Source organism: Fukomys damarensis, unplaced genomic scaffold (genome assembly GCF_012274545.1).
Source record: "Fukomys damarensis isolate Sample0158 unplaced genomic scaffold, DMR_v1.0_HiC HiC_scaffold_30, whole genome shotgun sequence".
Classification (NCBI taxonomy): domain Eukaryota; kingdom Metazoa; phylum Chordata; class Mammalia; order Rodentia; family Bathyergidae; genus Fukomys; species Fukomys damarensis.
Window position 1 is genome coordinate 15,820,039 of NW_022900942.1, and position 26,864 is coordinate 15,846,902.

At 33.1% G+C, this 26,864-nt stretch overlaps 1 protein-coding gene across 5 annotated transcripts in view; it reads left to right on the top strand.

Moving 5' to 3' along the window:
* Rttn (rotatin) overlaps positions 1 to 26,864 on the top strand; it is a 168,747-nt gene that overhangs the window by 108,617 nt on the left and 33,266 nt on the right. For all 5 annotated transcript variants that reach the window (XM_010607718.3, XM_019205464.2, XM_019205453.2 and 2 more), the window contains 6 exons: positions 864 to 1,053; positions 2,630 to 2,721; positions 12,509 to 12,602; positions 18,581 to 18,773; positions 20,476 to 20,566; positions 24,251 to 24,404. In XM_010607718.3, coding sequence (XP_010606020.1) covers positions 864 to 1,053; positions 2,630 to 2,721; positions 12,509 to 12,602; positions 18,581 to 18,773; positions 20,476 to 20,566; positions 24,251 to 24,404 — 814 coding nt within the window. The remainder of the gene's footprint in view (positions 1 to 863; positions 1,054 to 2,629; positions 2,722 to 12,508; positions 12,603 to 18,580; positions 18,774 to 20,475; positions 20,567 to 24,250; positions 24,405 to 26,864) is intronic.

A 26,864-nucleotide genomic window follows, 5' to 3' on the forward strand; every position in this document is an offset into this window, starting at 1 on the left:
GGAATGATTTTATATAATATGTAAAATGAAAATGTTAAAATTGTTTGGTCATCATGTGAAATACATTTAGAAAAAATAGTTTTTGTACCACTTTCATATGTTTTGTTGATTTACTGAGTTTTGTTAGGTAGTTGGAGTTAAGCTAGTAAACTTAGCTAAACTTTTATTATTATTATTATTATTTTTTTTTTTAGGGAAGTACTTTATCACGGAGCTACACCCCTGGCCCTACTTAAACTAACTATAATTCTCAGTCTGGTTATTGATTTTTTTTCCCAAAATTATCATAACAAGGCTTTAATTTGCAGTGTTGAGGCACTATTGCCTGTCTCTTTTGTGTTTGACATGTTTTTTACATTTAAGAATATTCTAACTTGCTTAAAAGATAAAACATTCTGCAAGTACGAAGGTCAAGATTGACTTGTTTTTGCATAAGTACTTCACCCTATATAAAGTAAGGGATAAAAGGAGCACAGTGCTATGGTTTCATAAGCAGGAGCCTTATTATTCTCTTTGTATTCGTGTCTGGTTTACTTGCATCTTGTAGACCTCAAAATTTAAATTGACAGTGACCATCACATGCTAACTTTTCATAATACTTATATTCATAAGTATAGTCTTGCTGTATGAAGATTAAACTCACAGTTCTGGATAGCTTTTTTAGACATATAATAACTTCCTAGTCATAAAAGGCAGTTAGTATTAAAGTAAAAAATGGGTTACGATAATAGTCTTAAAGAGAACTATTAGTAGAAATTGTTAGTATTATTAGTCGGTATTGTTAATATTGTTAATACAGTTATATCTTTAACTGAAATTATGGCATAAATCAGTGCCCTTCTCTTCTTTCCACTTTTTCCTAGGGTCCCTGTGTCCATGATGAGGATTCCGGTGTATCACTGACAGGAAAACCTGCTCTCCAAGCTCTTTTATATCACTGCCATTTTTATGATCATTTAAATCAGATGGTGAAACGTTGTTACCTAGGACTGTATAGGTTTGATTTGAAGTTTTCTGCTTTTAATGGAACTTTCAAAGCTAGCAATTCAAATGGTAAGTACAGTAGTTTTTTTTTCTTTTTATAAAATGTAGCTTTTAAAAAGATGTAAAAAAAACCACATGTTTATTAAGACATTTGGAGAATAAAAACTACATAGGAAAAATACTTATATTCAGTCCTGTTCCCCTGAGAATACCCCTTTTATGTTAGAACATATTTTCTTTCAGTGTTTCTCTTCACAGGCTTAGTTTTTATATAGTTGTGCTAATTTCTTATGTGCATTTTTGTATTTCCTTCTTTCACTAAGCATTGCTTAAGAATTTTTGTGTCAAATTCTTCATGGAAGCTATTTTGACATGTTACTATTGTTTCATATTGTTTTATGCCATTTGGTAAGTTTTTTATCTATTTTTCCCCTATTAATATCTTAAACATTTTTGAACCTTCAGTTCTTGACAATTTATATTTTTTTCACTCTTCCTATGAAAAACACCTTTTACTACTAAATTTTCTGTATCTTTCATAATGGTATTGAAAAGTTGTTTATTATTCATTCATCAAAAAATGTTGATGAGAATTTTTTACTTTTTTGTTGAGAGATTCTCTTGGATTTCCTAATGTTAATACTACTAATTGCTAGTTGTCAATGTTAATCAGTATCATTGATATTTATACACACAAGTAATATACTTCATAGTAAAAGTAGTTTATATTTTTGGCTCATTTTTTAGCTAATTAATTCACACAGAATGATTTCAAACTTAAAGAAAAAAATTCTAGAATAGTACAAAAAAACTGAATAGAAAATATATCATTCTATTTGCAATTTTTGAATGTAAAACACAAAGTTAGGGAAGAAAACCAGTATCCAGAAAGAGTTTTGTTTTTTTTTGTGGTACCGGGGACCAAACTCAGGACCTTCCACATTTGAGGTAGGCAGGGCTCCACTGAGCTAAATCCCCAGTTCCAGAAAGAATATTTTTATTTGTGTGTCTGACTTACAAATCATAAGTATAGTACAATTTTTAAATTGAAAAAACAAAAACCTTTAGCGCTCATTGCAAAAAAAAAAGCACAGAAACATCCCAAATGCTGACATTTTATTTACTCTTTACTTCATCTGTGGACACAAATGAAATTTATTTATATTCATATAGATACACACATACATTTTCTGTGTCATTCAGAAGTAAGTAGCAGCCATGAAATTCCTTTACCACCAAATACCCAAGAGTAAGTTTGTAATTCTCTTTACTGTTCTTTTCACTTCTTAGCAAATTTTAGAGGAAAGTGACATTTGGTAAAGTTTTAAACATTCTAAATAATGTCCTATTTCATAGTGATTTATTTGTTTGGAGTTCTCTGAATCATTGCTACTGAAAGTATAAACCAACTTCCTTGGCATCTTCTGTGAGATTGTTAGAAATGTGCATTCAGTGCCCCTACTCTGACTGAGGGTATTGGAATTTCTGGGACTAGGGCTCAGGAACCTGCTTCTCAGTGATACTTGAGTTCATTAATAAATTTCTTACCTTATTTCTTGGTTGATTTCCTGCAATTAGTATTCTTTCCATTAATTGCTGAGTACCCAGAAATGTGTCCAGGTTAACAGCTTTCTTTTTGCTCCAGGTTTAGATGACTCATTCAAGTTTTGGAGGACTCCGTCTAGGATATCCAACCAAAATCAGGATCCAAGTTCTCTCTCCACCTCAGAAACAATGGTACTTCTAAAAAGTGCATGAGTGCTTCATTTTTTAAAAATATTTTTTATTGCTACATTTTAGATATACAATACAGTTACATTCATCATTGTGATCTTGTACCTTTACATGACAGATCTTGGTTCTTATGAGTGCTTCATTTTCAATTTCTAAAACAATTTGAATTTGCATAATAGATATGAATGGATAGAAAGTTAATGATTATAATAGCTATGATGCATAAAAGTGTTTTCTGTGCTCTGCAGTTATTTAAATCATTGTAACATAACCTATTCATCAGCTATACACAATAGATACTTTTTGCTTTTCCATATGAGAAAGTTATTCATAAGTTAAGTAACTGTGATCATTGTTGCTTGTAAGTTGCAGAGTTGGAATTTCAGTCAAGGTTTGCCTGACTCTAGTTATAGCTATAGTGATTATCCTTTCAAGTGAGAGTTCTCAACCCCCTTCCTACTTTCTTTTGATAGAACCAGAGTATAGAATTGTCAAAATGTTTATCATTAGTAGTAGAGAGAACAAAACCTATGATTAGAAGAAATATTTGATTATCCTGAAATTTTACTTAAGGGCAAGGCAGCATGAGAAAATTTACTCATTCAGATCTTTCCCTTGTGGTACTAATGATTTTAAAAACATTGTTAAGTGCTTGATCAGATAGAAACTTCTCTTGATTATCTGAATACTTGATTTATTTATGCCTGCTTCCTGCCTTCCTCTTTGATTCGTATGTAAGTTGCCTTGTTCCTAATGGTTGATGCTTTATTTCAGTTTTGTACAAGTATAAAGAAGTAATTTTTTTCAATTATAAAATATTTAAAGTGTTTTTAGCATAAAGACTTTGTTGTAGAACCCAGTGGACAAAGATTACCATCCCTCCTTTTAGGAGTAAAAGTAATAAGCTATTATATAGACATTAATAAAATTTCCTCCTCCAACTTTTCAAAAGACTGACAATTCTTTTTGTTTTTTTGCTTCTTTTTTTATTGATACAGTAGAAAATGAAGAGTTCATGTTTATTGCTAAATTTGACCTTTATGTAGAAAAGTAGGATAACTGCTTTACTTCCACTAGATGTCATGCTTTCCTTTCTGAGCAAGAGATAGTAGGTTTCTTTGTTTCAGCAAAAGCAGTAATATAATTAAAAGTCAAAATGAGTTGTTAATTGGTTATTTCGCAGAAGGAAGGCATCAATACATGATTAAAAGTACATCTTTTTAGCCAGAAGTGATGGCAACATGCTTATAGTTTTTCACTCTTGGGAAGCTGAGAGTCTAAAGTTTGAACACAGCCTGGACAACTTAGTGATTTATTGAGACTATCTCAAAGTAGCAAATTTATAAGGGGCTGGGGATGTAGCTCAATGCAAAGACTGTGGGTTCAGTCTCTAAGACCTCAGTTCAATAAAAAAAAGTAAATTTTTTCAAGTTACTCTATTGTTAAAAGGGTTCTAGAGTAGCCTAGAGATCTTTGTGAATTCTTAAGTTCTTTGCTTATTGTAGGTACACAGTAAATAGTAATTAATTAAATCTGAGTTGTCTTAGTTATTTTGTAGATACTATTTAAGCTGTATTTATCCTATACTAGAAAACTTAAGTTTAAGAAAAATGAAATCAGTTTTCATGTATTTTATATCATATAAATCTTGCAAGTTAGAATACGAGATTTTTCTGATAATAACGTTGAAAATATGTTATTTGTTACAGTCACTTAAAATAGAAAGTATTTTGAGGGGGACCAATAGCAATGTGTTTTTACTATAATACATTTTAAAAACTTTAAATGTTCACAGTCTATTTCAGTCACCACTAGTATCACAGCAGGAGCATGTGGCAGAGGAGGCCTGTATACCTCATGGTAGCTGGGAAGGAAAGAGATAAAAAGGGCTTAGGATTGCAGTATCCCTTTCATGGCCATGCCCCTGATGATCTAGCCTCTTTACACTAGGCCGTAGCTCCTGAAAGTTCTGCACCTCCCAGTAGTGCCTGACCTAGAGACCAAGTTTTCATTCTGTGGTCCATTTGGGGACATGCAATTTCTAAACTGTAACAAACATCTTAAGTAAAAGTCTTTAACCTATTTGTATTTGAATGTGATGCAGAATTTTAAAATCATATATCAAGAAATTTGTTTTTGAAAAAGAAGTTTGATATAAAGTCCCATGAAACATTTAATTTCTCTTGTTTTTGTGAAGGTCTAGTATCTTGTTTGAATTTTTTACAGTCACCTTTTTTTAAAATTTTAACCAGCAGTTTGGACCTGGGGACTTTTATTCACAAACACAGTCTAGTTACCCAAATTTTCCTTATTGTCATGGCTTCTTCAACATGCCTAAGATACTATTAATCTTTGTCCCAGAAGGAGAAAAATCTGGAGATTTTATTATATCAATATTAATCTGAAGAATAAAGCAAAGCCATTCTATTAGATTATCTATTACTCTATAGTAAGAGAGAATGTTAAGTTACAAATTGATGCATAAATTGAATGCATTTAAATCTTACTAATCTGTGTATCTGGTTATTCATATCTTTATCCTATAGAATTGAGAAAAGATACAATTTCATTTTTTGGTTGGTGTCTCTTTCCATTGTATCTTTCTAAGGAAAGCATTATCTTTTGATTTGGGACATATCATAGGCCATTTTCCATTTTGTGCTGTTAATCCTACATTAGGTACTTTAATAGTTTTGTGCAGTGAATACCCATTCAGTTGTCTGGCACACTTTGTAAGGATTGTGACCTCTATATCATATAAACTACACTAGTGTGGGTAGAGTATCATTGTTACCCTCATTGCCCTGGTAAATACTCTTAACAAAAAAGCCCCTGAGCCAATTCAGGTGTTTGATATTGTTTTTCTTCCTGCAATCACACTTCTACTTCCCCAGAATGCATAGCTGTACCTACCAATGTGTAGCAACAGCGTTATGTCCTTTTCTGTTACTCTTAAGAAGTATGTTTATATTTTTTAAATGTTTTATCATTTATCAAAATGAACTAAGTAGTAAACATGACTTTTTTTTAGCTTTTCTTCGTGAAATATATGGAACACAAACCTAAAGAAAACTTACTTTAGTTTATTAAATAAGGAGAAATTTTACTCATAAATCTTCATTATCTTAAAAAAACTGGGCATTCTTGTGATTACAAAGATTTTACAAAAGCAATAAGGACATGAAGCAATGCCCTACCATCTGCAACTTGTAGGGCATTCTTCTGAACTGGCAGCATCATTTGGCTCCCCATGTCAGTTACATTTCACTCCAAAGGCAGATGTGATTGATACCATAATAGATGTTATAATCAAGGTGCAGTGAGGTTGCACTAGGAAAATGAAATAGTGATTTTGTGTAGGAAGTGGTAATAGAAATGGACTTTGAAGGACCTACTCCTTCCTTTTTATGCCGCATTTACAAAGGCTGAGAAATTAAAATATATATATTCAGTACCCACTAAAGAGTTAAAGTCTAATTCAAAATATAAAGCACAGTTAGAAAATAACTAAGTTTGTTGCACTGAAAACACTAAATATTTAGAAAGTACATGGGGAATAAGGAAGAAAAGGGGCAAAGGGAAAAAGGAAATGGGAGGGAAAATGGGAGGGGGAAAGGAAAGAAGGGAATGGAATTAATGTGAGAAAATTTAAAAAATTGAAACAAAGTGGTAGAGAGGGCTGGAGGGGTTGAAGGGAGAGTAACCGAATGGGGAAAAATAAAAACCATTGTATTGTATAAAGGTGCAAATTTCTAAAGGTTAATGTCATTATATTGTATACTTAAAATGTACCAATAAAATTAATTTTTAAAGACGATATTATTAATTTAATAAAATGCCCAAAAAGAAAAAGAAGAAAGTGCATGGGGTCTCTTGGAGTTCAGTGCCTGAGGAAGGCTGAGTTTGATTTAGAAGAGCAACCAAATCAGGGTTAGTCAAGAAAGCTGATTCACTTTTTGGATTTGAGTTTTAATGCTAAGATATAAAGATAGCTCGGCACAGTGAAATGTTCTGAAAATTTACAGTAGACATTAGAGAAATATATTGATACTTAGGGGGCAATTAAAATTATTTTATAAAATTAATAGTATATCAAGGACAGTTTAAACAGAGGCGGATCCAAAAGGATTTTTATTAGAAAAATAGTTTTGATACAAACATCAATGGTAGGGCACTTCTAGTATAGTGACCTCATGAAAATTTGAGATGCCAATGTAAATGACAGTGGAGAGACAGAAACAGTATGATATGTTTTAAGTACATTTCAAGTCCCCGTGGATTACCAAAGGACTAAAAACTTTGTAAATTTTAGTTAGAAGGAACTACAAATAACATACTATTTCCTGAGTATTGTTAGTGTATGGCCACTGGACTTCAGTACAGTGAAAAAGGACAAGGTGTGTTTAATTTTGGTTTCTGAGGGTTTTTGGTACAAAAATTTAAGCCTAGTAATAAAATTTAAATATTAATAACCACTTATATCTAGGTGTTAATTTTTTAGTATAATTTTTGTTGTATGATATTAAATTAATATAAAAGAAGATAAAATGAAATATTCTGTTCTATGTCCACAATATGTATTATTTTGTAAAGAGTTACCTTTTTAAAAACATTATTAAAGCAAATAATATTTTTGTTTTTGTGATTTGACCTCACTGGTTATATTTTGAAGATTTCTAAGTTTTTATAGAGTTATAGTCATTACTCTTGAATGCAAACATTTAAAGAAATGGACAAAAATATTTTGAACAAGATTTCAGGAGTTTTGTTTACCAGGCAGCAGTAACTAAAGTGCTTTGAACTTTATTTTTTGTTTGTATTAAAATATTGTATTATTTAGCTTTTCTGTTGTTGGGACTGTATACCTAATACCCATGACTTAAAAGAAGAAATGATTCAGTTGGCACAATGTTCAGAGGTTTCAGTTCATGGTCATCTGGCTCCAGGGCAGGTACATTATGGTGAAAGGGCACAGAAGAACAATGCTGCCCAATTCATGGTGGCCAGGAAGTATAGCATGATGTCAGAGGAAGAAGTCCACGACTAGAGATAGACCGACCCCCAAGGTGATGCCTCCATGACCCAAACAGAGGGTGGTTCCAAGCCAATGAAGTTAAGATTTACCATCCCAAATATATGCTGGTAATAACTCGATCATTTTATGTAATAAATTCTGATGTGAGTAGAAAGCCAATTTCCTCATCTTTTTTGCAATATTCTTGTATATAGTTTTATTGGCGAATATTAATTTTACAAGTGATTGCGTTTCATTTTGGCATTTTCACACATACCTATAACATTTATTGAACTTTCTCACTTTTACAACTCAGTATACTCTCTAGGTTGCCATATTAAATGCTATTACTGGGTTAAATTGTTAAATCCACATCATTCGAGGGTGATATGCTTTTTACACATAAGAAAACATTATCATGGAAAATATAAATATTAGGCTGAAGGTCACAAGAGGATGCCTAACTTACATTCTTAAATTAATCATAGTGCAACACAAGTACCATAACTGTTGTAGTTTTTAAATCTCTGCAAGTGTTTTTTAGTTAGGCATGCTAGAATTTTTTCTGTCCTTCTGGTCATTCCTTCAGTGTTGTTTTTCTGAGCTTTTTTATTCAGTATTATACACAATCCATTGAATGATAGTTCTATAACAGTTGAAGTGATTTAATGATTACATATGCTAAAGCTTTTCCGCTTTTGGGAATAAAGAGAAAAAATATTCTTTCAAAAATGAACATATAAAAACAGCAACAAAAAAAGAAAAATAAACACGGATCCTTGGATCCCATAGAAATGTTTTGTACCTTATTTTTTGGCATGTTTTCAAAATCTGGATAGAATTGTGCCCTATTTTTTAATGCAACTAATCCTCATTTTTCCCTAAATAGCCTATTTAAGCATCATGCTATTTTTCATGAAAAAAAAAATCAAAAGATCATTTTGACAAGTAAATATCTAAGTTAACTTTGAACTTTTCAGTGAAGTCTTTTTTTCCTGTAAAGTAGAATACAAAATTTTTGTTTATGTGGCACTGTTTTTTAATATTCAAATTCTACTTTGATATGGAAAAGTTGTTTTCTGCAATTTCAAAGGGACTCTTAATAGTGGCTGCTTATTTTACACTGAAACAGTTGGGAAACTTTTAGTTATCAAATCTATTTACAAATTTATTAAAGAAAAATCATAATCTTTTAATTTATTAATCAGAATTTAATTCTATTTATATTTGGTTTCTCCTAGTTTTATTGAAGTGTATTTGGCAAATCCTGTATATTTAAGATATATAATACAATGATATGACAAATATATATATAGTGAAATGAACATTCTCAAATTAGCAAATTATCTGTTACTTTTATATTTGTGATGAAAACACTTAAGATATATTATTACCAAATATCAAGTATATAGTGCAGTATTATTAGTCATCATTCTGTGCATTAGATCTTCACAATTTATTCTCTTTATATCTAAAAGTTTGTACACTTTGATCTGCTTCTTCCCATTCCCCCATCCAGCCTCTGGTTACTGCTGTTACACTAATTAGAGTCATCAACCTATATGCTAAGTAGCTTTTATTGTCTTCTATAACATCAATAAAATGATAAGATTAGAAGTATATTATACCAGGTGAGCTTTATTGTCAGCTTGTTTGCCTTGAGAGCTTCCCGGGGAATAATGAAGCACATTTCTAGGTGTGTCTGGTCATGGAGGTGTGACCTTAGAGTCTGTGTCTGGTCCCTTACTCTCTGAGCTTTTCTCTTGCTCTGCTTCCTGGCTGCCTTGAAATAAGAATCTTTGTTCTTCTGCACCCCTTTCTGCCATAATATTCTTACCTTGGAGACAACTGATTATGGACTGAAACCTCTGAACTGATATTTATAGCTCTTCTTCAAGTTGAGGGTGTCAAGTATTTTTTCCAGTAACTGGTGGAGTGATGTATAATATCTCTGTGTGTGTGTGTGTGTGTGTGTGTGTGTGTTTCAAAGAAACCTCAGTTTTATTTGTCTTATTGAGAAAAAGGGTATGTCATGTGACAGAAAAGTGAAGGAGAAATATAGATTGTGATTTTTTTTACAGTGAGGCCATTTTTATGAATGCAGGAAGTGATGGATAGAAAAATTAGAGAAGATTCTATTAAAGGAAGACATTGCTGGGCCTCTTATTTGGGGTTCTTAAAGTGGTACAGAAAGCAGAAAGAATGAGAGATCTGTGCTATGAAGAAAGAAGTGCTGATAAGCACACTCAATTGCTCTTAAACTAAGCCAACTGTTACTTTCTCCATCTAGGAGGGTGTAAGAATTCTTAGTCTAGCTGAAATTCATTTACATGGACATAGAAGGAGTCACGAAAAAGAAGCATATTCTGTCAAACTCAGCTAAGACAACTCTCTTGAGGTGTGTGTGAGGACTTCCTCTGACTCAAATTAATTTGTACTTTCATGAATACAATACTGGACTAGGAATCTTAATTAGACTGTCAGCTGGGCAAATCCCTTAATTTATGATACTTATCTCTAAATGCAGATCTGAACCACATCAGATCTTTTCTATCTGTAGCTTGATAGAAAAATCTGTACTTTTCAGTAGCTAATATTTAAATGCTATAGTTATTCCTTGGATTTTTAGTGAAAGTAATACATTTACATGTCAGTGTTCATTATCAAATATAATCAAATAAGTATCGATTGAAAATTATTTCCAAATGAAGATTTGAGCATAGAACTGGAGCAATTCAGTTTAATATGATTTGTTTCTGTATATTAAAATGGTAATATACTAATACATCAAAATGTAAAATACATAGGGGCTACTAGAAATATAAATCACCCATAATCATTTTTTGAAGAATAATGAAGAACTGTTTTCTCATCTACCTGAGTTAAGTTACAACTATTAGGTTCATTCCCAAAACATCTTTTCTAAATTTGGATTTCCTGTTCCTGGACTAGCTTAAGAAAAATTTCAGTTTTTATTATTGTCTCTCCTGTGATCATGAACTATTGCTTTCCTTTCTTTTTTCATTAATTTTATTGGTACATTTTAGGTATGCAATACAGTTACATTCATCATTGGGATGTTTTACCTTTACATGATACATCTTGGTTCTTATTTTTTCCCCATACCCCTGCCCTCCCTTCACCCCCTCCTCCCTTTCCTATTTACAAACTTTGTTTCCATTTTTTCCTTTTCTCGTATTTTTTTCTTTTTCATTCTTTCCTTTCCCCTGCTCTTCCCACTGAATGCTAAAATAATAAACCAGTCCCCTAACTCTATTTTATCAATAATAAGGGCCTCTTCAGTGTACATCACTTGAAAGTATTTTCACTGAAATGAAGGATTCCAGCGTCATTGTCCCCTTCACTTTTCTTATATAGCCAAAGGAGTTTGTGGCAGGATCGATATATTAGACAACTCCTGCGTAGTTTACGGTATTAGTCTTGGTGTTTGAGTGTTTTCTTCCCAGAACTATAAAAGTTACCTTGACATCTGTTGACAGGAACATTTTTTTATATGCTTCTTATTGCCACCTGGGCAAGTGTATTTTTAAAAATAAACAGATTTTCTCCTATTGTATCAAATATTATATAAACTAAGAGATTTAATGATTGTAAGTTATTCAGACTAAACTTTATCTGTTTGCTTTTTAGATGACTTTTTGTGTTTAGGTTAGATTTTTTTAGCTATAGCTCTTTCATTTGTTGATGTTATAACTGTCATACTTAACTTGAGGTGGCAAAAGATGATGAAAATCTTAAATTAGAAGGGGGATTTGATTTTTTTGGTACCTGGGATAAAACTCAGGACCTTGCGCTGTAGAAGGGGAATTTGAAAAACTATACCAATTTAATTTCTACTGATTTCTTCAAATTTTTATACTTTTTATTATTAGAAACTACAAAGGAAAATAACTTTAGTTTTTGTTTTTATGTCATCATATTAAGTAATAAGTGTTAGGATATACACAGTCAACACACAAATGTAAATTCTAGTGTGTGAGCCTGCAATAGTGTTGAATTATAAGTTCTGTCGGCAGTTTGTTCTGTGTGTTTGCACTGACATGGAGCCTACTCAGGTATGGGCACATCATAGTTTCTCACAGAGGATTGATGGTAAGAAAAAGAGTTATCTAACCTTGCCAGGTACTGTGTTTTTCACTTAAGAGGTGCCAAACACATCAGCCTGGGTTCTTTCAATTTTAGGAAACCACATGGTCTGCTCATCTATAACACCTCTAGGTGAAATTGTGTTTGCTTTCAATAGCGTTTGTATTGCATTTAATGTTTTAAGGAATGCTATATTCTAAAATGTAGTGTCAGTATTTTGCAAAGCTTTAAAGAATTTTCTTTTGTGATAGTGACAAAAATAAATTAATACTTCTAATTCTTATAGGTATTATTAGAACTTGTGACTGATCAATAAATATAAAATATATTAAGAACATAATGAATTTTAGGTAGTATATTTTTGCCTTTCAACATTTGGGCAGCAAGTAGGCTTTAATAGGAAACTAAAATCCTAAATGAGCTTTCAGTCAAAACTGTACTCCTGCAAGTTACTGATTATATAAACTGAAGTAGTTCTCAAGAGATAGTAGAAAATGCCATTAATATAAATCTGCTATAACTCTGAACACATGCGATGTTTTAATTACAGTAGCAAGTATCTTTTTTAATGAACTTCTTACTTCAGGTTATCTTGTGTGTATGCTGCTTGTGTTTTATTCTGTGCCATAACGTTACTGAATAAAATAATGTTTCTTTACTGACTTATAGGTGACACCTTCAGTGGGGAGTGCTGAATTTCAGCCACTTGTACCATCAACAGTGCTTCTCTCTGAAGCCTTACATGACCAGTTCATGGCCCAAGGTATATTCTTTTAGAAAGACATTCTGCTTTCATAAAGAAAAATATGTTGATCCAGACAGATAGTAAATATCTAAAAAACAATGTTAATGAAATAAGGACATAATAGAATAATTTAGAATGATTAATTGGACATGAACAACACATATACTTTTAACTAATACATGGGAATTTGGTTATTAAATAAATGGTCTGATTGTAACCTGGTTCCTTATTAGTTAAGCATAGATATTTAGTATTTGAATAAGGGAACCACTGAATATTAGTTAATTCCATTTTTTAACCCTCTTTTGGGAAAACAATTTTACCACAGTAGTCCACTTGAAAGTGAAGAGATCTGGTCATGAACATTTTCTAAGGCTGTGCTTCTCATTTGAAAGATACAAACTTACTGAGACTTTATTAGAAATATATGATTAACAGTCTGGGGTTTATTTTTATTAGTGGTAATATAAAAGTTTTAATCCATTTATTGAGAACTGCTTTCAACTCTGCATTCAGCTTTCTTTCAAAAATTACAACTTTGTTAATTCTGAGAGTATATAGGCCATTTTAGTAGCGTTAAATTTCAGATATGACTTATTTTGAAGTACAGCCTATACAGATAAAATGCTTTTAGAAATATGTGGCATAAAGGATGGCAATGTAGCTCACTGGTAGAATATTTGCCTACCGTGCATAAGGCCTAGTTTCAATCCCCAGTGCAGGTTCAGGCTAGGGGAGAAAAAAAGAGATGCTTAATCACTGCTTTGAATTTTCATTACAATATTTGTTTTGCTAATTTCCTTAACAGTGTCCCATTGTGGTTTTTTGTAATTCATGTTAACAGTATATAAAAGTGTTTAATTGTAAAAAATATTTGTTTTATCTTCTATATTATGCTTGAAAATCTTTAGAGTTAATGATAAGGCTAATTTAAATAGTAAATGAGTTCAGTAAAGTAGCATGACATAATATTAACCTATAAAAATCAATAAATACACATAAACAGTTAGAAATTTATCCATAATGATGGAGAAAACCATCATTTATAATAGCAGTGATAATAAAGTATTAGAAAAATATAACCTCTTGACCAAAGACAAACCTACCAAGAGGGAAATTATGGAAACACAGTCAGTACCTTTCACAGTAGCGTCAAAGAAATGAAATACATAGCAATTAACCTAACCAAGGAAGTGAAAGACCTCTACAATGAAAACTAGTATTCTGTAAAAGGATGAAGAAGAATTAGAAAATGGAAAGGTATCTCCTATTCCTGGATAGGCTGAACCAGTGTAGTCAAAATGGTCACACTTCCAAAACTTATCTATATGTTATCAATGCCCTACCAATCAAAATACCAATAACATTCCTTATGTAACTGGAGAATGCAATCCTAAAATTTGTATGAAACTGGAAAAGATGGAGAATAGCAAAAGCAATTCTGAGTAACAAGGGCAGGACAGGGGCATCACAATTTGAGATTTCAGGATATACTACAAAGATATAGTGATTAAAATAGGATAGTATTGACAGAAAGATAGACTTGTGGGTCAGTGGAACAGTATACAAGATACAGAAACAACTCCCGTCACATTCAACTATGTTATCTTTGTTAAAGGGGCCAAATCCATTTGCTGGAGGAAAGATATACTCTTTAACAAATAGTGCTCAGAAAACTGACTATCCACATGCCAAAGAATGAACCTAGATCCACTGGTCTCACTGTGTACCAAAATCAAAATGGGTCAAAGATTTAAACAGTAGAACACAAACACTGCTGCTGGAAGACAAAATACATAAAACTTTTTTTTGGGGGGGGGCAGGGATCGAACTTAGGACCTTGTGCTTGTGAGGCAGGTGGCAGAACCACTGAGCTAAATCCCCAGCCCCATAAAACTCTCGAAGACATAGGTCTAAGCAGAGACTTTCTGTAAAACCCTGGTTCCACAAGAAATAATACCATTAATCAACAAATGGGATCATATGAAATTTAAGTTTCTGCACAACAAAGGAACCACCAACAGAATATAGAGACAACCTACAAAACTGGGGAAAAAAAATTGCTAGCTACTCCTGAGTCAAAGAACTAATATCTAGAACATAAAGAACTCAAAAAATTAGCCCCCCCCAATTTAAAGACATAGTTAAAAAAACGGGCATCTAAAAATGAATAAACACTTCTCAAATGAAATACAAACAGTAAATTACAGGAAACATCACTGGCCATTTGATAAATGCAAATTAAAACAACAATGAAATCCTATCTCACTCCAGAAGGAATGCAAAAAAGAAAGAATTCTATCAAAAAATCAACCAGTAACAAACAGTAGAAGACTGTGCAGAGAAAGAATCCCTTCTCCATTGCTGTTGGGACTATAATGTAATACAATCACTTTGGAAATCAGAGTGGAGATTCCTCAAAAAGCTAAAAATAGAAATTCTATTTGACCAAGCTATTCCCTTTCTAGGTATCTTCCTAAAAGAGTTAAATACATCATAACACAGTGATATATGCATAGTCATGTTTGTAGAGGTACAATTCATAATAGCTAAATATTGGGAGAAGCTTATATATCTATCCATCAACAGATGAATGGATAAAGAAAATGTATTTATACCCAAAGTAATACTACTCTGCGATAAGGAAGAATAAGCTTGAGTCATTTGTAGAAAAATGGATGCACCTTGAAACTATAATTTTAAACGAGGTATCCTAGATATACAACTTATGTATTGCCTGGTTTCTTTCTCTCTCTCTCTGTACATATATATTTATATATATATTTATATTAAAAGGCCAATAATAGCTGTATGTTATGCATCAATAGCAGCAACAGCTTTTCCAGGTTCTGCAGTCATCGGAACAAAATTATAGCCATTCAGCACATTTTTTTTCTTTTTTCTCTCACACACACAAAATATAGGATAAAAGAGAGATAATAGGAATAATGAGAGAGAAAAATGTGGTAATGTAGCACAAACAACATATCTAAAACTACCTTGACGTAATACAATTTTGTTTTATATATAATTTTTTCTCTCACACACACAAAATATAGGATAAAAGAGAGATAATAGGAATAATGAGAGAGAAAAATGTGGTAATGTAGCACAAACAACATATCTAAAACTACCTTGACGTAATACAATTTTCTTGCATGTTTTATATCTTCTTTGGCCTGTTAGTCTGGTTTATAATCTATATATATGATAATTAACTTTATAAGGTCTTATAAATGATAAATAATAATAAATTAATAAATGAATCTGACACTGGAAAAATACTAGGGGTTGGAGGGGAAAAAAAACAATTGAAATGTATTATGTACATGTATCAACTCCATACTGTGAATATAATCATTGCAAATGTGCATAATAATAAAATTTTAGTAAAAATATTAGATGTAGAAAAAGAAATATGCAAAAAATTATTGGAGGAAACTTTAATACTCTGAAAAACACAAATATAGATGTGGACAAATGGAAAGATATTCTCTATTTTTAGGAACAACAACTCAATCAAAAACCTATGTGACTTTTCCCTAAGTTAATCTATAAGTTAAATACAGCCCCAATAAAAATATCAACAAACTTCTTTAGGGTGGACAAGATTTTATTCATGTGAAAGAAGTGAAAAATAGCCAGGAAAATATTTGAAAAGGGGACTATCCTTTCCAGATATTAAACCATACTAAGGAGCATAATCAAATCAGTGCATTATGTAGCTGGCACATAAAAAAACAAATAGAACTGAAAATATTTCCTATATAATTAAATAATGCAACATCTCATTATTCTGTGAAGCATGAATCTCTTGATAAATGACCCTAAAACTGGCTAGCCATTTGAAAACACATAAAATAAATCTATGATTTACATCATATAAAAGAATTATGAGTTATAAAAATTAAAAATTAAATCATACAAATATTAAAATAAAACATGGATAGATATCTTATAATCTAGGCATAGGAAGGTATTTTTTAACCCTGCATAAATATCTAGATCAATAAAAAAATCCAAATATTGCTATATATAATTAAAATGAAAAGTGACTTGCATGGCACAAAATGCCATGAACTCCAAAGTCACTGACAAGCCTACATAACTGTTTGCAGTGTAACTCATAGACAAAGATAAATAAATATATAACACATAAATTCCTAATTGGAGAAGAAAATCCTACACCTTATGTAAAAGTAAGTAGAAACTATGAGAATATAATTCACAAAAAAATGTAACAGTTTCTCTTATTTTTGGACAAGAGCTGAAATACTTTTTCTTATGTAATAAATTGCCAATAATTAAAAAACATTGTTGGCAAGGCTATGGAGAATGAGCGCTTTTATACATTGTTGGAGAGAATGCAGTTATTTTAACACTTTTTGAAAGGAATTTGGCAATATCTAACCTGTATATGTATTCATCTGTTATGTAGGAATTTTTCCATGACTCCAACAATATGAAATGTAATTATTTAATGCAGTATTGTTTGTAATTGGAAACTACTGGAAACAACCTGAATTCTCATAAGTCAAAGTCTAGATTAAATATCACTGCCTAACTCTTAATGTCCTGGTTTTAATAATGGTACTGGAGTAATAAAATACAATGTCTTTGTTTTTAGGAAATTAATTTAGGATTAAAGGAGCATTGTGTTTGCAGTTTATGGTACATAAAATGATATGTATGCAGGTAGATGAACAAAATGTGACAAAAATTAATCAAACTGTAGACCTATGAGAATTATTTGTAGACTTGTATTTTTCTGTAAGCCAGAATTTATTCAAAATTTAATGTTTTATTCCAAAAAAGAAGTCACAGTAATCAGAAAAATTTTGAGACAGGTTAGAGTCTGCTTGGAAAGACCATAGTCCCATATCTTCAACTCTTAATTTTAAAATATCTAAAAACCAAGTTTTCTCAAAACTCAGTAGCTGTCTTACTTTTTTTTTTTTTTTGCTGAGACAAAATACCTGACTCCCAATTAAAGGAGGAAAGGTTTATTGTAGCTCCTAGCTTATAGAGGTTTCAGTTCAGAAGTTTGCTGGCTCCAAGGCAGGGTGGCATGGCAGAGGACTATCACAAGAGGAGAAATAGTCCATGGCAAGAAGAAGGCAGCAGCAAGGAGCAAGCAAAAAGCAGCAGTCCTCTTTCTGTCCTTCATATTCTATTCAGGCTACCCACCTGTAGGGCAAATAGCACTCACACTTCGGGTGAAGCAGCTTTAATCCTAGTATCACACTATGAGTCAATCCCAGCATCACATCCTTGATCCCAGCATCACGTACCCTAGATCCAGCCACCTCCAAAAAGCCCTGCTTATGACTGCATGAGGCTTTGGGGCGACATCTAGATATAAGCCGTCACAGTAGCTACGTCTGAATACATTTGCTACACATGGCTAGTACTGATTTGAGGTCTTTTCTCCTTTATTCAGCCTGCTATGATTGTACATTTGCTGCACTACATATATGTTTATTTTATTATGGGATGGTTTCTAGGATCCATTGAAATTGTTAATGAAGTATTATACACATACATTATTACTTTTCTGAAATCCACATGTACTTTGAATTTGGAAATGCCTCTGACCCCTGGAGTTTCAGGAAAAGGATTGTGGACCATTTATTTGTTCTTCAGTGTGTTAATGCTTGGGGCCCAAAGCCATGTTCTGTCTTTCCTGTATCAGTTCTTTTACTCTCATACACATACATTCATGAACATGTATGTACACATACCATACAAAACAGTACCTTCATGAACATATATGTTCACATACACTGCATGCATACACACATGCAGACACAGTAGAGGATGGAGGTAAGGAGCAATCTAGCTTCCCAAACTCAAGGTTACGATGAGCCGAGCAGCTAGGGGAATTAATCAACCATTTCTCTTCATCATTTTTAGGAACTTGCCTCTGATTATAAGAACTTGTGAATATTGTGCATAACTATAAATATTAATTTCTTTGTACTTATTTTTAATAATAGGTCAACACGAAATTGCATCATCACAGCCAACTCATGATTTATCCCTGTCTGCTCCCCTGCCCAAGCAGTGTGTTTTTGTTACTCCATCTCTTCTTTCAGCAATCTGTAGCCTCCTAGACAACCTATTAGTGATTGCTCCCCAAGACACTGCAAATTCTCTTCAACAAGCCCAACTCATAGAGCTTCTCTGTAGGTAAGAGAAACACTCCAAGGGAAGCAAATTATATAACCTATATTCCTGAACTGATAGGAGACTCTCTGTATACTGGGAGTATATGCTTATTCTTTGTAAAACTTATTAAACTACAGGTGTTTTGGTTTTGCTACAATTATCTTGATAGTTTTTGTGTTAGGTGTATTAAAGCATTTGTATTGATTTATCTTGACTATTAAGACCCCTTCCTTCCTTCCTTCCTTCCTTCCTTTTCAGTTCAGGGACTTCTAAGCCTTATCTGTCCTCTAGCATATTCAGAGAATATTATGTCATCCCCTTGGCTATTCTTAATTGGATGTGAAAGGGTTTGATGATTCATCTCCCTAGTAGTAATAGATAGACTCATGGCCCTAGCTTAAAAAAAAATAATCATTGTTTAAATGTATTTGGATTTAATTTGTTATAGGAAACTAAGGTTTCTATCAGAATATATTCTGATAAAATTGTGGTTTTAAAAATTTTTTTCATTTATTTACCTAATGTTAAGGAATCTCATAAATTTTTCTGATTTTCTTATGCAGTATCATAGAAAAGGCCTAGATTTTGAATTCAGGACCATCTAAAGTTGTTCATTCACTTAGAGGTGTTGCAGCCTTGGGAAAATTATTTAGTCTCTCAAGCCTCACTACTGACAACTTTGCTTTATCAGGGGTTGGAAAGAGGATTAAAAGTGATACTGTCCAGGATTCTTCCTTATGGAGAATACTCTTCATTTTTCCTAATATTATTTTTTCAATATTATTCTAGTCAATCGTTTATTACTACTCCATATTCACTTGTATTTCTTCACTTCACTATTTCTTTACCTTTCAACATTTACTCTCTTCACTTTCTTCTCTGCCAAAACATGTAGTTTCTCTTTTTTGGTTATTAAAAAAAAAACTAAAATGAATGTATTTTTTCATTTTACTTTACTCAATTGTGATTTGTCTTTTAACATTTGTAATCTGTAATAAGCCATAGGCTGTTTTTACTAATTATTCATCATTTCTTTCTACTGTAATGCCTACTAAGGTTGGAAGAGTAAATCCTACCTGGTCAGCTGGCTTCTCTTCCTGTGAAGAGAATGACAAAACTGGAGCTCTGAGAACACCCTTGCTTTGTAGGAGTGAGTTAAGTTGAAATGGCGTTGAAGCCAGAAAGCTGTTGAAGCAGGGGTGTCAAATGTCTGGCAGTCGTGCCGAGCAGGCTGTTTGTATCATTGAAAACTCCAAAAGGCTTGCCGTCACTGTGTTAGAGGATCTTTTCTTTCAAAGGCTTATTGTATATCCATATGTGCTTTTTACTTCTGATTTTTAAAATGATTTTCTGTCTTGCTTTGTTTTTACCTTATGAATATGAACATATTTCCTGGATTGTGATTTTGGTATTTTGAATGAGAACATACGTACCATTTTACTTTTGCTTTCCTTCTGAATGGTCTGTGTTATATTTGATCCTACTTTTAATGAATTTTCTTTAGATATTCTTTGCTTAAGAATTGTTGCATCTCACATTTATCTAACAAGATATTTTTCTCTTTCTTGAAATACTCTGGGAAATCTTGATAAATTTTCTTATAAAAATCTGTTCTCTTAAATTCTATTCACATTTACCATCAATCTTCAAATTCTGGTTTATTCAACCTCAATTAAAAGCACATTAATTTAATTAACAGGTTTTCTTTTTCCATCCTTTCCAGCATTGCAGATGCTACCCTTTTAGAGACATGTGTCGGGGAACTCAAGACCTCACTGCCTCCATTTCCTCCAGTTGAACATACTCAGGCTCAGGTAAGTGTATCAAGTTCACCTTTATCATCAAAATTGTAAGTTTGTTTGCTTTACTCGTCCAAAGCATTAATTCTGCTGAGGAGACTATAGGATAAGGATAAAATATTTCTTGGAATGTGTGTGGTATGATAAGGCTTTTGAAATATTTTACTTAAAATTTTTGATAGAAGATATCTTTGGATGGTAGAAAGAGCAATGGATTTTCAGACCTATGTAGTATTTCTGACTCCATCATTAACAAGCTACAAATGGTTAGTCAAGTGTCTGGTTATCTTTTAGAACCACTTGAAAAGGGGCCATTGATGTAGCCTACCTAACCTCTTCTATGATTTTAGACTCTCTCTGTTATGCATTCTTTTATTGTATAAGTTGAAGTTGTTGAAATATTTGTTGGCTAAATTATGTGTACTTTTAAAATCTATTCTGGTAAGATTAAATTTATATTTTTTCCTTCACAGATATTTATTATTTTTAAGTTCTTGCCTATAAATAGATTCTGTATGTAAAATATTCCTGAAAAATATCTGTGTAGTTGTTGCTAATAGAGATTTTCTGTCAAAATCAAATTGCAGTATGTGTTCCCAGATTTGGGAGAGGAGGTGGTGAGTTAAAGGTGAACTAGACCAGTATGCTATGCTTTGAGATGTGTTCTTTGATCTGTCTGAATATAAAAGACCCCTTTTACAAAGATTAGATATTTCATCTCTGAATCACTTGTTCCAGGACGTTTGAATATGCTTATTTGCATAGTAACTCTTTCTTCCATTTTCTGTGTGTCCATTCAATAAATCTTTGCTGAGTACCTTCTGTGTACCAAGATCTTAAATGAAGGAAACAAAGCCCCTTCCCTCCTCGTGGAAGAAGAGTTAATGAGCAAATCTATGCATGTCTGATGATGATAGACATCTTAGAAGAGAAACAACAGCAAGGGACAGGAAGTGATGTCAGGGTTGGGAGAAGAGGACTGCTGCTCAACTTGTGTACAGGGAAAGCCTTTCAAACACTAATTGTGTCCTATAGTAAGCAAGGAAGCTAATCCTGTAAACATATCAGGCCCATGGCCTCACAGTGTATTTGGCCTGTCCAAAGAAGTCAAAGCAGTTGGAGCTGAATCTGTGAGGGAGAAATGAGACCAGACAGATATAATCAGTAAAACGAAGCAGACCCTGACCTGCTGTTGTTTGCTGTAATATCCTAAATGTCCCGTGTGGTACCTGACTCACAGCAGGTGCTTATTCAGCACTTATGCAGTGAATACATGAAAGCAACAAACATCTATGGGTACTTTGGTTAATTTATGTAATCCCACAATAGTCACATGAAGTATCATTAGTGCTATCATGTTATACACAAAATGACTGAGGTCTAGAGAGGTGCCTAAGTTGTCTGGGCCTCTCACTCGGAGGAGACAGAGCAAGGGTTCCACCAACGCAGACTGGTACAGGGCCCATATTGTAACCACTGCTTTGCCTGTTTGTGTAGATTAGGCTGCTGGTGTGGATACAAGAGGACTTTTTCCTCTTACAACACTCTCCAGCCTCAAGTGCACCAGACTGCCCTAGATGCTAGTGAGACATCTGTGAGCAGAACACATGCATCTCTTCCCAAACAGTCCGGGTCCTAGTACAGAAGAGGGACAGAAAGTGTGATTAGAAGGTAAAGCACTGTAGCCTGTTGTGACCAACAATGTGCAACAGAGTGAGGCTGGGTACAAGGGCAGTCAGCAAGGAAACAGATGGTCTTTATTAGGTAAGATAGTCCAAAAAGATTGCAAATGTGACATTGGAGTTGACACTTGAGGAGGAGAAACAGGCTGGCGGTGTGTGAGGCAGATCCTGTGGGCAGAACTGTAGGCAGTGGGATTGCAGTCTGCTAACGGTACAGGTATGTTGAAGTTTGTGCTTGCTAAGTGTTTTATTTTGGGCATTCGTTTTGAAGAGTGTTATTAACAGAAAATACTGCTGTATGAACTGCTATGTCAATATCCTGTTTAATCTTTGATAATATACTGAAATTTAGTTTTTAATCTCACACTTCTTACTGGTATATTTATGTATGTTAATACTTCATATATCCAGAGGTCAGAGTTGCTATAGCTTTTAATAGTATAAAATATTAAAAGATCAAAAAAGACTTCACAGAAGTAAGCAAAGTAAATTTCACAAACTGTTTTAGGAGTTTGTAACATGTGGAACCTCCTATACTTTTAAGTTATCAAGTTAGATAAAAGGGTGAACATACTAAAAAAGAAAAGTATTGTAGAATTATTTTAAAATGGTCTGAGGCAGTGTACCATACAGACATCTACCCCTCCATAGATGTAGAATAGTTCCTGACTCTTAATTCTACTCTTGAAACGTTAGAATGTTGTGAGAGGAAAATGAGTGCGAAACAGACCAACTGACTTCAGAGTTCCCTTTTAGGGACTATCTCATGGCCTGAGGATAATGGATAAGTGAGACATTGTAGCTGTCTCAATCACTTTCTTATTGATGGGTCATAATTCTGAACACCCACAACTTAAAGCAGAGAGGTTTACTTGGGCATATGATATTTAGAGGATTGATTTCATAGTCAGCTGACTCTAAGACAAAAAGTACAGTAGAGAAACTGCTCACATCATGGAGTCCAAGAAGCAGAAACAAAGGGAATATTAAGGAGAGAGGTGCACCTTTCAGGTCATACCCTCGGTGACTCACCTCTGTCCAGGTCCTGCCTCCTAACAGCACCCTCAGCTGTGAAGAGAGGACTAGTCCACTGAGAGTACAGTGCCCCCAGGATCCACTTGTCTTCAGAAAGCCCACATCTGAACAAATGAGGCTTTGGGGGCATTTATATCTAAAAGCAACAATAGCTTAATCTGTAATTTCTGCATATCCAGAACATTATTTTTAAAGTACTTTTCTAGGTCAGATTTATAGCATTAACATTCAGAAAATCAGAGATGATTTTTATGTAATATTGGGGGCTTGAGATTTTTATCTTACAGTGAAGAACAGAATTTTTATGCTGAAGGATAGTTAATGGCAAAAATAGGACATGTTTAGATTTTATTTGTAGCAATAATTGGGCTGTTAGGCTAGGGCTTTTTTCCATTTGTGTACTTCAGTGAGTATTTTTGTAAATTTTCTTTTCAAAATTGTGTGCTTTATATATTTAGAATATGTTTTGTCTTTCTTGTAGAAAATTGATTTCACAATTTAGCTACTTTAAAAATATGAAGACCTTCTTTCTTTAAATAGAATAGAAAAGCTGGGCATTGTGGCACATGCCTGTAATCCCAGCGCACAGGAGGCTGCTGCAAGTTTGAAGCCAGCCTGGGCTAAATAGTGAATTCAGGGCCAACCTGAACTACAAAGCAAGACCTTGTCTCAAAAAACCAAAAATTAAAGTAAAGAGAATAAAAAAACTTGACTTTGAAAATTCTTCTGTTTCGTGGTGTTATCATTGCTAGCGTTAATGTGATCATTAAATACATGCTTATAATATGAGGAAAAATAATGCTTTGCTGGCTAAGCATTAAGCTCAGAGCTATAGAAATTTTGATTAATATTTTAGTAGTGTTTATTAACATTTCTTACAAAGCAGTGATGTATTATATTGCATAGAAAAGTAAAATACCATGTCACTGAGATGAGCCATTTGTATATGTTTTGTTGTACTTTTATCTCCTTTTGCCAATAGGTTTCCTTTCTCCTGGAATATCTGTCCTCTTTGTCCAGGCTTCTGCAGTCCTGTTTATTGGTAGATCCTAACCTTGTGGTGCAGGAAGAGCTTATGAAACCTCTTATCACTAATATCATTGGAGTACTCACCATATGTACCAAAGATATATCAGGTAAGCTTTATTTAGTTTAGGTCTCAAGTGAATATCATTGGGGAAAAATAATCTTACTTCTCTCCACATATTCACTTCAAGGTTGCTTTGGGGATTATTTTCTGCCACTGTTTAGGAAGGCTTCAGTAATGTTTCATGGTTAGGATGATTTTCAGGTGGTTCCAGGAGACCACTTATGACAAATATGTAGTATAATGAAGGATCATTCTTGTTCTGTGAGTTGAAATGAAGGCAAAGCTATCTCGTGTTGGAAAATACAGTGAATTCTGGGTATTAATTCTTTTTTATAAATTATACAAAAGTCTACAAGACTAATAAGTCATTTGCATTAACAAGTATAAGCCAGTGTAGCATATAATATCAGAATTTTCATAAGGTGTGGTGGTACATTCCTGTAATCTCAGCACTCTAGAGGCTGAAGCAGGAGGATTGCTGCGAGTTTGAGGTGAGTGTGTTCTACATAGTGAAACCCTGTCTCAAAACAAAACAAAAATTTACTAAAGTCTTATATTGTAAAATATTTTATCATGGAAAATGTAATGTTAGTAGTAGAGAAAATTACAACAATGTACAATATTTATCAAAAATCAAATCTCTTATTAAATATAATTGTTTTAAATTTAAATCATAGTTTATAATGAAATAGGTGGTCATCTGGTAATTCTTGTGGTTCACTTTTACTTTGAATTGTTTGGATTTGGTTGACTTAGGGTCTAGAAAGTGAAATGTGTCCTGATACCCAACAAAGCAAGTCTGCAGCATCACAGCCATGTTAAAATTGCCCCAGTGATGGAGGAGCAGGAGTTCCATACCTGGAGACTCTATAAGTGGCAGTCTCAACAAAGAATAAATGGATATTAACCCCCACCTCAAGGAATTAACTTTGAGTTCTGGGAGAAGGGAATGAGCAACAAACAAACAAAAATAACAAAACCTAGGTGTTACAGTGGCCTGTGGGCCTCCAAAGTTCAACTCTACCTGATAGAATCTTGCTAGTTTTTAATTTCTCACTTTAGATTTCCTTGAGTATCCCCTGAAAAACATTGAAATTGAGTGCATGGAAGATAAAAATTATGTATGGAATATTAGTACTACAAAACTGGTTAATGGATGGCTACAGTGGATTTCTGATCGGTTGTTGATTCCAAAGTCACATGGCAAGAAGTGGGTTGAACATCTTGACAGTTATTGGCTGGCTCATGCTTCTTATTGACCTTCGTTTTGTGTGTGACTTGGTTTTGGAAAATTAAGTAAATGAAGTACGTATTTTATTATCCAGTTACATAAAAGTTACTTCACCTTACCATTGATTATATCAAGTGAATAAAGGAAAAACATCAAAAGTGTATGAATGAGCACCTAGCTGCTGGTTAAAAGATATGTTCTAATTTAAAAAGGTAGAAGTTCACTAAAATATTTTTTAGAAATTACGTCTTTAAATTTTTTCTGGAAGCCAGGTGTGGTGGCACATGCCTGTAATCCCAGCACTCAGGAAGCTGAGGCAAGAGGATCATTGTGAGCTTGAGGTTAGCCTGTATTACATAGTGAGACCCTGCCCCCCACAAAAGAGTAAATTTTGAGTGATTGTATAAAAGTTGATTATCTTGCTTTTGTGTTTATATGAATTGCTAATTTATATACTATTCCATATAGTATGTAATGTATATAGGACATTAACTATTACATTAAAAGTTACTCAACAATTACTATAATAAAGTTAAATATTCAACATTTACTATAATAAAGTTAAATGAGTGGCTTTTTAACTTTTAATTTATCTTGCAATTTAAATATTTTGCCATTTATAAGCCTTGAAAAACCAAGTAAAGTTTATACTAATCTTTTAGGCATAAAGTACAGATATGCATTATAGTACATAAAAAGACATACACTATACTGTAGAGTTAAAAATTTATAGAAATGGCAGTGAGGAAACTTATGCCTTGAAAAAACAAAACAAAACAAACAAACAACTTTAGAGAGCCAGTAATGACAAGACAGCTAAGAAACAACCAAGGAGGTCTGGGGATTTAGCTCAGTGGTTCTGCTGCCTGCCTCACAAGCCCAGGGACCCGTGTTCGATCCCCAGTACCAAAAACAAAACAAAAAAAGAAAAAAGAAACACCAAGGATTGCTGTAATCCAGATGCCCCAGAAGAGGCTATTTCCAAATACTTCATTGGTCCTGAAAAACACCTGGATAATAATAAGTCCTCAGTTTCTTTTTAATGAAGTTTGACAAAAAGTGGTATGAGGCATGGTGAGAGATATGGTCTAACATACCCATATCTCTGTGGTTTACAGAGATGTGCCCTGACCCTAGCAAGTTAATTGCTACATTGTTAGCTGTAAGCATGGATGAGAAATACTGTTTCTTATCATAGTGCTCTTTGTGAAGTGCTCTTTTTGGTTTTTCAAAGAAATTATTTCTCTTCTGCCTTGACCTTAGCACATTATGTTT